The sequence below is a fragment of the Thalassophryne amazonica genome, chromosome 4 (assembly GCF_902500255.1).
Source record: "Thalassophryne amazonica chromosome 4, fThaAma1.1, whole genome shotgun sequence".
NCBI lineage: Eukaryota > Metazoa > Chordata > Actinopteri > Batrachoidiformes > Batrachoididae > Thalassophryne > Thalassophryne amazonica.
The window spans coordinates 71,020,496-71,034,574 of record NC_047106.1 but is presented as its reverse complement, the minus strand read 5'-3'; the positions used below and the strand labels follow the sequence as shown (position 1 = coordinate 71,034,574).

The 14,079-nt window shown below is 37.3% G+C and overlaps 1 protein-coding gene across 1 annotated transcript in view; it reads right to left on the bottom strand.

Moving 5' to 3' along the window:
• Positions 1–14,079, bottom strand: part of gmps (guanine monophosphate synthase) — a 77,150-nt gene that overhangs the window by 52,294 nt on the left and 10,777 nt on the right. The window contains exons 3-4 of the mRNA XM_034168096.1: positions 13,731–13,845; positions 406–503 (exon numbers count right to left, since the gene is read on the bottom strand). Coding sequence (XP_034023987.1) covers positions 406–503; positions 13,731–13,845 — 213 coding nt within the window. The remainder of the gene's footprint in view (positions 1–405; positions 504–13,730; positions 13,846–14,079) is intronic.

Sequence of the window (14,079 nt, the reverse complement as noted above, 5' to 3'; positions counted from 1 at the left end):
CTATTTATCTATCTAGGTCCATAAAATGTTTAAAAAAAAAAAAAAAAAAAGTGCTGATCAATGTTATCCAGAGTCCAAGATGGCACCTTCCAAAGTCTTGCTTTGTTTACACTCCAAAGACACTCAGTTTACTATCAGATAGTTGTAAAGCAGCGAGTAAAGTAAACCATAAAATATTCACATTTAAGAAGCTAAAATCAAAATTTGTATAAATACTTACAAAAAAGGATGTCAAAACGATTCATTGTCAAAATAGTTGTTGATTATTAATCAATTAATCATTGCAGCTCTAGCTGACATAAAATGAGGTAAAACCTTTGCTGCAGTGGTACTCCATACTATATGCACAGATAAGAAAAACACAAAACTGTATTCTCTTGTGGTCCACTTGTGCAACTACATTACCTGAAGAGGGAACAAGTGTTGTCCAGACCAACTTTAAATACTCCATCTTCCCTGACACTCTTCCTGTGTACTGTGCCACCAAAAACCTTATTCATCATCTGCAATACAGATACAGAGAGAGTTTACATAGAAACATATTTATATATAAACAAACAAACAAACAGTCATGCTATAACCAGGACTGTGAAATGAAAATTGTGAAATCTGAGGAAAATTTGCAGGGGGATGTGGAAGAAAAAAATCTCAAATGAAGTGCATAGTTTAAATGATCCTAGATTCAACATTTCATTTGAACTGTTAATGATAATGCTGAACTAAAGAATATGAAATGGAAGTAGGATCTGGAATGATTTTCCATTTGATTGTAAACCAAATAATCCATTAAATCAGAATTAAACTACATTAAATTTATGAAGACTGAAAAGACTGAAAAGCTTGTAGAATATTTTGAAAATCACAGTAAAATAAAAATAGCATACATTATAGTAAAAAGGTCACTTATATCCTTGTGTAAATTCCTGTAAATCCATTCAAAACCACAGTGTTTTTTCCAATGAAAGAAAGTCTACATTAATTTAAAAAGTCACCCAATCTGGTCTGAAATCCTTTTTGAACAGCGCAAACTTTATTTATCAGAGATACAATTCTTACCATGTTTCTTGATGGCACAAGATGCAGTGAGCTTTTTCAGTTTCTTTTATCTGTGTTCATGATGACGAACTTTAAATTCAACCCAGCGCCGATTCCACGGATTCATGTCCTTATTAAACTTTGTCAAACCATGTTTCTCGCCATCTTTCCTCTCTCTGATGTCACTCCGTGACACAGACATGCTGCAAAATTCTTCTTTTAAAAACTTGATGGCTCTTAAAGTATGCAATGTCCATGTGCTACTTGTAGCTTGGAGCAGCCACACAGCATCGCCGTAGCAACCAACCAGTCCCGCTTTACGACAACCGTCGCAACAGCCATGCTTTGAGAGAGGCATTTTTCTCACTGAACTATACACTACGTGGAATGGGCCCGATCGAACACTGTACCTTGATTGGCCGCTGAGGCGTGAAGCCGGCGGAAGTACAGAAAACACCATCTTGTGTCCCCCAGAACTTTGAACGCCGATATAAAAAAAAAAACGCTTGTCGCACACGCACAATTTAGATTAATAATCACCGATTTAGCTTTGTTTGATTTGATTTAGCTTTGCATCGCAAAATGCCGTCTTGCACTGCAATTAATTGCATGAATCGTGATACTCGTGAAAATCGTGGGAGAGGACTTTCAGGATTTTCAGTTTTGCTTTATTATTATTATTATTATTATGAGTTTTCCATGAAGTTGACAGGCCAGATTCAGTAATATACATATAATACATATACAGTAAAACATAATATATGTAATAATATATTATATGTAATATGATATAATATAATAATACATATATTATATAATACATACTAGGGCGTAATTTTTGGTAGGGACGCTAGGGTCACGTCCCTACCAATATTCAGCCCCCTACTGTGTAATCACGACCAATAAAACCGCTGTCCTCCATTATTATGGCACATAAAGGGTTAAATGTATGCCACTGCTCGAAGCCCCCCTCTTTAACGTAGATATCCTTGTCTGATTAACAGTGATGCCGGTCCAATCTGACCACTTTTTTTTAGTAACAAATAATCTAACGCGTTAATCTTTCCAAATCAGTAATCAGGTCACTGTGCGTTACTATTATTTTTGCATTATGGGTCGAAAGCAGCATTAAACTTGGTCTGTGGGCAGGGGGTCAGAATTCGACTGAGCTACACACTTAAAGCGAGCTGTGAGCTTTTCATCCGTGTTGTTCTGCAACAGCTACGACTCGTCCTCACCTCTTAAAGCACAGTGACAGCACACCTGCACTGAGCTTTACAAAGACATTTTTATACTTTTTTTTCCTCTGAGCCGCTCCGTATCTGCTGCTAAAAACAGCTGATCCTCCGCGACACGTCAACAACTAACACTATTTTCCACTCAAATGCACCTAAACTCTCTTTCTGAGGAGCACATGATATGAAAACGCAATAAAACTTTCTTACCTGTAAATCTGGTCATGTTTTCTGCATAAAAAATGTTATCCATTCTTTGTGCTCAAACGCCAAAGCAGGGGCGAATCCAGATGGAATGGGGGCGCGGGGCAAGGAAGTGCCCCCCCCCCCCCCCACAACACCCCTAGATTAAAGGTCCAGTTTTGAAGCCTTTTTTTACTACAACTACTAATACTACTTAAAATAATAATAATTTCAACAAGTAAAATCAAGATAGATCAAAAGTGTTTTTATTGGAAAGAGGTACGCGTCAGGGGTGCCCACTTTCACCCTTATTATTTGCTTTGGCCATTGAGCCTCTGGCCATTAGCATCAGAGAAAACCTAGACATCAGACCCATAACAATTGGTGGAATTGATCATAAAATATCACTCTATGCTGATGACATAGCTATTTTCATATCAGATCCTGAGCATTCTATACCCAAATTATTAGACTTAATAAATAGTTTTGGAGCAGTATCTGGATATACCATAAATTGGCAGAAAAGTGAACTCATGATACTTACAGTAGACTTGGATCCTTTATTTGTGGCTTCTACTCAATTTAAAATATCAGATTCTGTTAAATATTTAGGAATTACTGTTACAAAAAATCCAAAATCTCTTTTTAAACGTAATTTTGATGAAAGACTAAGTTCTTTAAAAGAGAATATAGAAAAATGGAGAACATTACCTTTGTCACTGATTGTTCGGATAAATACAATCAAAATGGTCTCCTTGCCAAGATTCCTTTACTTATTTCATAATATTCCAGTTTATATTCCAAACTCTTATTTTAAATTAATTGACTGTTATTATGCCTTTTATTTGGGGATACAAACAACATAGAATATCAAAACGACATCTCCAATTGCCTAAGGAAAGCGGGGGGTTTAGGCCTACCATGCTTCCATCATTATTATTGGGCCGCAAATATGAGAGTGATGGTATACTGGCAGATGAATCATGATTTAGAGCCATCGGATAATATTCCCTCGTGGTTATCCATAGAACATAATTTAGTTCCTAAAACGTCTCTTCGGGCAATTTTGTTTTCAACGCCTAGACCAAAATCATCTTATAAGGAAGAACATTTTATTATATTACATATTCAGAAAATTTGGTCACAGATCCGAAAATTTTGTAAACTTCCAAACATGTCTATACATGCTCCAATATGGCATAACCATGCATTCTCCCCCTCATTTACTGATGCTGTTTTCAAGGAATGGAGTTGTAGAGGCATAGTATCAATTAAGGACTTGTATATTAATAAAAAATTTTGTTCATTTGAACAATTACAAGCCAAATACAATTTACCAAAAAGTCACTTTTTTTTTTTTAGGTACTTACAGCTAAGGAATTATGTCAAACAAAATATTTCAACATTCAACTCCCTCCCTTCTGAAAACGCTCTATTTAAGATTTTACTGGGGCCTCCTGAGTCTAAGAGTTTAATTTCATTACTGATAAAATTTCTCCAGAGTAATTCTGTTTGCCCTACCATGTTAATTAAACAAAAATGGGAAGAAGATCTCAATATTGGAATCAAGGATGATAATTGGAAAAAGATCTTGAGGGAAATTCATCAATGTTCTATCAATTCTAGACTTCAGGTAATACAGTATAAAGTAGTTCACAGGTTACACTATTCAAAAGTTAAGTTGAATAAAATCTTCTCACAAACCTCTCCGCAATGTGATAGATGTAAGACCACTGATGGTACATTGGCACACCAATTTTGGCTTTGTCCAAAGATCCAAGGTTTCTGGTGCTCAATATTTAATTGGTATTCCTGTGTACTCAAAAAAAAAAGATTGTTCCTGATCCCGAAATTGCTCTTTTTGGTTTCTCTGATACTATTCAATCATTGGGTCATATTGTGATGTCAGTGGTCACTTACGGCATGGTGATAGCAAAAAGATGTATTTTAAAATTATGGAAATCTGACGCACCGCCTCAGTTTGAATCTTGGCTCAGAGGAGTGTTGCACATAGAAAGAATGAGATATGATGTATTAGGTTGTCCTCAAAAGTTTTATAATGTATGGAAACCAGTCTTGGAGTATTTAAAGATATAGCTAACCCCATTAATAAAGTTTTTTTTATTTTGTTGTCGTATGATATATCAGTGGACTCCTGTGTAATGTAATGTAGTGCTCCATATAATTTATCAACATTTTCTATTTATTTTACCTTTTTTTTTTTCTGTGTACTTTTTGTTTTTGTATGTGTACCATGATCAGGGTTGCTCACATTTGAAGGTAGGAGGTATGAATGTAGAATATTTGTAGATATGTATATATTCTCTCTTTTGATTTGATGTATTTTTTTTTTTTTTTTTTTTTTTTTTTTTGCTTTTGGGTGTCTGTGTGTATCTTAATATCTTTGTTTAGGTGGAGTAATATAGTTAATTTGACAAGAAAAAAAAAAAGTAAAATGTTGAGAGAATTTAAATGTTAGAAAAATGTTAGAATGAATTTAATAGTTACATTTATAAACAATGTAGGTTAGAAATTGCAAGTTTTACTGTTACAGTGCTGTCAACAGTTAAATATGAGGTCAAGAAAGAGGTCTTTTACTTTTTATAAAACAAGTATTTATTTTCATTGAAGTCAAGAAACGGTGACTATAAAGCGAGTTTTGGCAAAACAAGTATCATTGTCATGTTGAGGTGGCAGAGGGTTGTTGTCGGCAGCTGGGGAAAGTAACTAAAAAAGTAACTAGTAATCTAACTTAGTTACTTTTCCAATTAAGTAATCAGTAAAGTAACTAAATTACTTTTTCAAGGAGGAATCAGTAATCAGTAATTGGATTACTTTTTCAAAGTAACTGTGGCAACACTGCTGATTAGCTACCCGTTTATAGCTAACTGGCTATCCCATTTGTCACTCCAAGCAGCACACTTCCCACAGTGGCCGCGACCGCCCATCGACCCCCGTCCACCCAGCCCCTATCTCTCTCTTGAGCTAGACTTCGTGGTATTTGGTAATGGATATTTGGTAATGGATGACGGCCCCCCTCCCAAGAAACGAGATATTCATTCATTCTTCACAGTCAGGAATGTAAGTGCAGGGTCTCCGTCAAGCTTTAAAAACTAAGCAAAATCCCTTTCATGAATGGAAACCCTTCTTAAAAGCATTAGGCTTCTTCTGCTCTTTAAGCACTAGGCAGGTTTTAGCAACATGGCAGGACACATCGTTAGAGCTAGGCTACTGCAGTTGCAGGGAACTTGTTAAAAGACTGCGCGGGTGGACACAATAACAGACAGACAAACGGGAATCAATTCATTCACGAATAGGGATGGGTATCGAGAACTGGTTCCTTTCAGGTATCGTTAAGAAATGATTCGATCCACCGACATCAATAAGTTTTTTGCTTAACGATTCTGTTATCGGTCCTTCAGAGTGGCCGTTATTTTGGGGGGTGTTTGTCAGGAAAATGATCATTTCTCTACATTGATTACGGACCCTGCAGTGGGTCCGTAATCAAGTTTTCTGCAGCGTGGCTTTGCTTTGAACCTTGAACCAATCGAAGCAGTGGTTCACAGATTGAAACAGTGATTCGATTGCTTTGTTTATTCTTTCTTTCTTTCACTTAATTTTCCTCCACTAAAACCCTAAAGAGCATACGTCTGAGTATTATTTACCTTTTCTATGTTAAACTGACCTGTTATGGTCTTCTGAAACAGTTGATGTATTTCATAAGTTAAAAACGGGAGCAATGCTAATGCGTTAGCGTGTCTATGGCATTTTCAATGTTAAAAGTTAGCATTAAGCAGTTGCAGCTGTCGTCACGTTCGGGTGCATTTGTTTTCAAATTGTAATATTTTTTAATATTATAATTTATTTTTGTTTATATATTATAATCTAATGATTATTATATACAATATATACTTATTATATACAGTTTTAGAGAAAGAGACAAAAAGAACCTGAATAGAAACACAACAGAAAATATAAAACCAACAATGAACATACATAAATACATACATACATACAGAAATAAATAACTGTTTCCTGTGAACACCTAGTGACTCTTACACCTCCATTTCATCCCTGTCTTATTTAAGTTTAATGACAATTTGTTTCGGTCAAACCATATTTTCAGTTTGTTCATTTCTTCAGTGATTTCCTCCAGAACTATCTGCCAAGCTAGAAAACTGCTGCATCCTAGTAAGAGCAGAATACTACTGGAATGAATCTGAATAAGGAAAGTTGGGTTTTATTCCTCACTAAATGGATGCTGCACTCACTGCAGTTTATTGTCTGGAATAGTCCCAGATTGCATTTCACAGCTTCTAAAATTCATTTTCGTGCAGGTGGTGACATATCCATCCCTGAATATGTCAATTGTGAGTCACTTTTGTGCGGATTAAAGTTACTAACTGGGACTCCTGTCTTGTTGCGAGAAAGAAACGAGAATCGTCCTCCGTTCTGTTCACACAGCTCCAAACACTGCGCGGCTCTCTGCCAAGTCAAGTTAGAACGACAGAGTCCAGTCGGAATTAATAACTTCAAAGCGAAACACAGTTTTGTTTTGTTTTTTATGTCCAGAGATCAAGGATACAGTGACCAATTTCCTATTTATTTACTTTAAGACTCAATGAAATACATAGAAAACCTGTAAAGCCTACTTTTAGTACAAAATTCAGGAGGTATCGATAAGGAATTGGATCGATAAGCAGAATCAATAATGGCATTGATAGATAAAATCTTATCAATACCCATCCCTATTCACGAACGTCACAACACTATCAGATTGGGTCATTGCAATACTTTGTGTTAAATATCCATCCTCGATGAATTCAATTTAAATGTATAGCTGGAGCAATGTTAGGTTAGTTGCTTTGCTCAAGGTCACTCCAGTCATGGATGGAGGTGTAAAGAGAGGTAAGGTTGGGATTTGAGCCTGCAACCCTGTGATTGAAAGACCAACTCCCTAACCACTGGGATGGCTCGTTAACCTATAACATCTGCATGGCATAAACTTATGATTGGTAATGCAAAAAAAAAAAAAAAAAAAAAAATCTTTGTCTTGGAGCACTTGTGTCCCCACCAATATCAAAATCAAAGTTATTCCCTTGAATCAAATCAATTTTATTTATATAGCGCCAAATCACAACAAACAGTTGCCCCAAGGCGCTTTATATTGTAATGCAAGGCCATACAATAATTACGGAAAAACCCCAACGGTTAAAACGACCCCCTGTGAGCAAGCACTTGGCAATAGTGGGAAGGAAAAACTCTTCTGCATTCTATCACATCACCCAGCTGCAAATGGGGACACGTTTTGAACTGGTGTCCAGTGGAAGTTCAGTTATAGACTCATCTGCTTCACACTACAGAATCTGTGGATTAACATCAGCACATAATGGGCCTCAGGGGTGGTACAGGACTTAACTCCACTTCACCATGAGAGCCAAAACTTTACAGTGTCTCAGTACTAACTGTTCAGTACATTACAACACATCAACAGCTGCTGATGAACCCTTTAAAAATAAATAAATTAATAAATAATAATAATAATGTAAAATCATGACAAAATACTGGTTTTCTTTTAAACCAGTGTGCTGATACCCATCCTTATAAGAAGGATTGCATTTCCATAGTGCTTTTCCATCTAGCAGATGTTCGAAGTGTATCTGCTCGATACTACAAAATCAGTAGAGGTACTATTTACACCAGGTGAAGATTAGTTGCAGAACTGTCAGTCTTTTTAGTTTAGAAAACAAGAAATGTAAGCAGACCATTGGAGTTGGATCATCACTCCTGTGGCTTTAGGCTATAAGAAAACAACAGCACACACAGACTGCTTTTGGTCAGTCTTGTAAAAGTGCTATAAATCAAATCAAATCAATTTTATTTATATAGCGCCAAATCACAACAAACAGTTGCCCCAAGGTGCTTTATATTGTAAGGCAAGGCCATACAATAATTACGGAAAAACCCCAACGGTCAAAACGACCCCCTGTGAGCAAGCACTTGGCGACAGTGGGAAGGAAAAACTCCCTTTTAACAGGAAGAAACCTCCAGCAGAACCAGGCTCAGGGAGGGGCAGTCTTCTGCTGGGACTGGTTGGGGCTGAGGGAGAGAACCAGGAAAAAGACATGCTGTGGAGGGGAGCAGAGATCGATCACTAATGATTAAATGCAGAGTGGTGCATACAGAGCAAAAAGAGAAAGAAACAGTGCATCATGGGAACCCCCCAGCAGTCTACGTCTATAGCAGCATAACTAAGGAATGGTTCAGGGTCACCTGATCCAGCCCTAACTATAAGCTTTAGCAAAAAGGAAAGTTTTAAGCCTAATCTTAAAAGTAGAGAGGGTGTCTGTCTCCCTGATCTGAATTGGGAGCTGGTTCCACAGGAGAGGAGCCTGAAAGCTGAAGGCTCTGCCTCCCATTCTACTCTTACAAACCCTAGGAACTACAAGTAAGCCTGCAGTCTGAGAGCGAAGCACTCTATTGGGGTGATATGGTACTACGAGGTCCCTAAGATAAGATGGGACCTGATTATTCAAAACCTTATAAGTAAGAAGAAGAATTTTAAATTCTATTCTAGAATTAACAGGAAGCCAATGAAGAGAGGCCAATATGGGTGAGATATGCTCTCTCCTTCTAGTCCCCGTCAGTACTCTAGCTGCAGCATTTTGAATTAACTGAAGGCTTTTTAGGGAACTTTTAGGACAACCTGATAATAATGAATTACAATAGTCCAGCCTAGAGGAAATAAATGCATGAATTAGTTTTTCAGCATCACTCTGAGACAAGACCTTTCTGATTTTAGAGATATTGCGTAAATGCAAAAAAGCAGTGATACATATTTGTTTAATATGCGCATTGAATGACATATCCTGATCAAAAATGACTCCAAGATTTCTCACAGTATTACTAGAGGTCAGGGTAATGCCACCCAGAGTAAGGATCTGGTTAGACACCATGTTTCTAAGATTTGTGGGGCCAAGTACAATAACTTCAGTTTTATCTGAGTTTAAAAGCAGGAAATTAGAGGTCATCCATGTCTTTATGTCTGTAAGACAATCCTGCAGTTTAGCTAATTGGTGTGTGTCCTCTGGCTTCATGGATAGATAAAGCTGGGTATCATCTGCGTAACAATGAAAATTTAAGCAATGCCGTCTAATAATACTGCCTAAGGGAAACATGTATAAAGTGAATAAAATTGGTCCTAGCACAGAACCTTGTGGAACTCCATAATTAACCTTAGTCTGTGAAGAAGATTCCCCATTTACATGAACACATTGTAATCTATTAGATAAATATGACTCAAACCACCGCAGCGCAGTGCCTTTAATACCTATGGCATGCTCTAATCTCTGTAATAAAATTTTATGGTCAACAGTATCAAAAGCAGCACTGAGGTCTAACAGAACAAGCACAGAAATGAGTCCACTGTCCGAGGCCATAAGAAGATCATTTGTAACCTTCACTAATGCTGTTTCTGTACTATGATGAATTCTAAAACCTGACTGAAACTCTTCAAATAGACCATTCCTCTGCAGATGATCAGTTAGCTGTTATACAACTACCCTTTCAAGAATTTTTGAGAGAAAAGGAAGGTTGGAGATTGGCCTGTAATTAGCTAAGATAGCTGGGTCAAGTGATGGCTTTTTAAGTAATGGTTTAATTACTGCCACCTTAAAAGCCTGTGGTACATAGCCAACTAATAAAGATAGATTGATCATATTTAAGATCGAAGCATTAATTAATGGTAGGGCTTCCTTGAGCAGCCTGGTAGGAATGGGGTCTAATAGACATGTTGATGGTTTGGAGGAAGTAACTAATGAAAATAACTCAGACAAAACAATCGGAGAGAAAGAGTCTAACCAAATACCGGCATCACTGAAAGCAGCCAAAGATAACGATACGTCTTTGGGATGGTTATGAGTAATTTTTTCTCTAATAGTTAAAATTTTATTAGCAAAGAAAGTCATGAAGTCATTACTAGTTAAAGTTAATGGAATACTCAGCTCAATAGAGCTCTGACTCTTTGTCAGCCTGGCTACAGTGCTGAAAAGAAACCTGGGGTTGTTCTTATTTTCTTCAATTAGTGATCAATCAATCAATCAACTTTTTTCTTATATAGCGCCAAATCACAACAAACAGTTGCCCCAAGGCGCTCCAAATGATGAGTAGTAAGATGTCCTAGCTTTATGGAGGGCTTTTTTATAGAGCAACAGACTCTTTTTCCAGGCTAAGTGAAGATCTTCTAAATTAGTGAGACGCCATTTCCTCTCCAACTTACGGGTTATCTGCTTTAAGCTGCGAGTTTGAGTTATACAACCCCTGGCAAAAATTATGGAATCACCGGCCTCGAAATATGTTCATTCAGTTGTTTAATTTTGTAGAAAAAAAAGCAGATCACAGACATGACACAAAACTAAAGTCATTTCAAATGGCAACTTTCTGGCTTTAAGAAACACTATAAGAAATCAGGAAAAAAAATTGTGGCAGTCAGTAACAGTTACTTTTTTAGACCAAGCAGAGGCCGGTGATTCCATCATTTTTGCCAGGGCTTGTACCACGGAGTCAGGCACTTCTGATTTAAGGCTCTCTTTTTCAGAGGAGCTACAGCATCCAAAGCTGTCTTCAATGAGGATGTAAAACTACTGACGAGATACTCCATCTCACTTACAGAGTTTAGGTAGCTACTCTGCCCTGTGTTGGTATATGGCATTAGAGAACATAAAGAAGGAATCATATCCTTAAACCTAGTTACAGCGCTTTCTGAAAGACTTCTAGTGTAATGAAACTTATTCCCCACTGCTGGGTAGTCCATCAGAGTAAATGTAAATGTTATTAAGAAATGATCAGACAGAAGGGAGTTTTCAGGGAATACTGTTAAGTCTTCAATTTCCATACCATAAGTCAGAACAAGATCTAAGATATGATTAAAGTGGTGGGTGGACTCATTTACATTTTGAGCAAAGCCAATTGAATCTAATAATAGATTAAATGCAGTGTTGAGGCTGTCATTCTCAGCATCTGTGTGGATGTTAAAATCGCCCACTATAATTATCTTATCTGAGCTAAGCACTAAGTCAGACAAAAGGTCTGAAAATTCAGAGAAACTCACAGTAACGACCAGGTGGACGATAGATAACAACAAATAAAACTGGTTTTTGGGACTTCCAATTTGGATGGACAAGACTAAGAGTCAAACTTTCAAATGAATTAAAGCTCTGTCTGGGTTTTTGATTAATTAATAAGCTGGAATGGAAGATTGCTGCTAATCCTCCGCCTCGGCCCGTGCTACGAGCGTTCTGGCAGTTAGTGTGACTCGGGGGTGTTGACTCATTTAAACTAACATATTCATCCTGCTGTAACCAGGTTTCTGTAAGGCAGAATAAATCAATATGTTGATCAATTATTATATCATTTACTAACAGGGACTTAGAAGAGAGAGATCTAATGTTTAATAGACCACATTTAACTGTTTTAGTCTGTGGTGCAGTTGAAGGTGCTATATTATTTTTTCTTTTTGAATTTTTATGCTTAAATAGATTTTTACTGGTTATTGGTGGTCTGGGAGCAGGCACCGTCTCTACAGGGATGGGGTAATGAGGGGATGGCAGGGGGAGAGAAGCTGCAGAGAGGTGTGTAAGACTACAACTCTGCTTCCTGGTCCCAACCCTGGATAGTCACGGTTTGGAGGATTTAAGAAAATTGGCCAGATTTCTAGAAATGAGAGCTGCTCCATCCAAAGTGGGATGGATGCCGTCTCTCCTAACAAGACCAGGTTTTCCCCAGAAGCTTTGCCAATTATCTATTAAGCCCACCTCATTTTTTTCATTTACATTTTCATGAATACATATAATACATGTAATATACATTTTGAAATTTTCAGCCTCTAACTTGGTCTGGCTTGTTTTAAAATGTCAACTTCTATAGAGCATTATCAAATAATATTACTATACTATCTTCTATTTTGGATTCAAATAAGATGCTGCTCCATCTGATGATGAAAGTGAGTACACGCTCCGTACATACATAAAAAGGTATTTTTCAAAATGTGTTAATCAGATCCTGTAAAGTTTTGAAATGTAAACAACTCTTAAAATTGGGCCATTGCTCTAGTTGTATTTTGTTGTTTCAGACACTAAAGCTGTCACATAGTTAATCTTCAATTTGATAGAGTGTACATGTGTGAATGGATTGACTGCTTTACATCAACTGTGATTGTGATTTGTTGCAATGTTCCTACTTCTGCAAAATTAAAATACATTCTAATATTTACTTTAACTGATTGACCAATTACTTGTGTGCCTTTCTGTGTGTGTGCATGACATTAAAAAGTATTTGTGCATTTGATTATGGTTGATGTGCACCTTTTGGGGGGGGTTTTGAGTGAATGTGTGTGTTGTGTCAAATGAACATTATGTGTGTGTTGGGGGGGGGTGGGCTTTGTGCGTGTTCACAAGCGTATAATATGATAGAAAGTATTCAAGTAGTGCTGCATTGCAAGAGCTTATAATGTCCATAGATTTAAGATTTTAGATTTAAGATTCAAGTTTTTGTTTCTATTTACTTTAGTAATCTATCAAAAACTACACTGTGTGTACAAGTCTTATAAATGGCCTCAACAGAGCTTAATAATATTACATAACTCGACGAAGGGCTTCATTCTGCAGAAATTGGTGAGTTTGACCCTATACTATCGACCTGATTCCGCAGCGTTTGCGCCTTTTGGGGGACGCAAGATGGCCGACAATGCAGCGGCTTGGCTTCACTCGCTCAGCCGTGACAGCCATTCCACGTAGTGTATAGTTCAGTGATTTTTCTCTGCCAACTTCCTCGGATCTGAGGACACTGATTTGTATGTGTTATACAGATCAGTGTCCGCGGACTTAGAAAACTTGCACAATGTCATAAAAAAAAAAAAAAAAAAAAAGAACGCTTTGGAATAGGCATTTTACAAACTCAGTGACAATCACAATTACAGAGTACAACACTAACACACACACACACCCCACCCCAATGATGAAATCCACAGAATTCCTCGGAGTTTTCACAGCCCTGTATAACTCTAACACGAGGGTCGCAGGTTTGAATTTCAGACTCCGTGGCAAAAAAAAAAAAAATAAGGAACGTCTCCTCTCTCCCTACAAGTATTAACATGTAATGACATCCTAGATGGCCTCAGCAGTTATCCAGATTAGATCAAAAATGCTGTGAAACTGTGCAACACATATTTACTGGAAGAAAAACCTCCTGGTCTGGAGTTGTCATCCTAAAACAATGTACCTGCATCCCATAGCAAATCCCAAGCACAGGCATTCCAATAGTGAATATTGCAGGGTCAAACCAAGGGGCATCTTCTGCATAGACAGAGGCAGGGCCTCCTGAAATTATGATTGCCCTAAGGAGAGAAAGCAGAGTGCAAGAAAGGGGAGGGTAGACAGGGGAAAGAATCAATATTAGGGCTGCCATGTCATAAAAAAAAGCAGTAAAATTAATTACAGGCTTTGTGATTGAATAATCTAAATTAAAAAAAAATTCAAATTGGGAGGTATAAAGAGGAAAAACACAGTGCTCTGAACCACAAAAGCAGCGAGAGGGGGGAAACCTACACTCTCATTTAAAACAATTACTG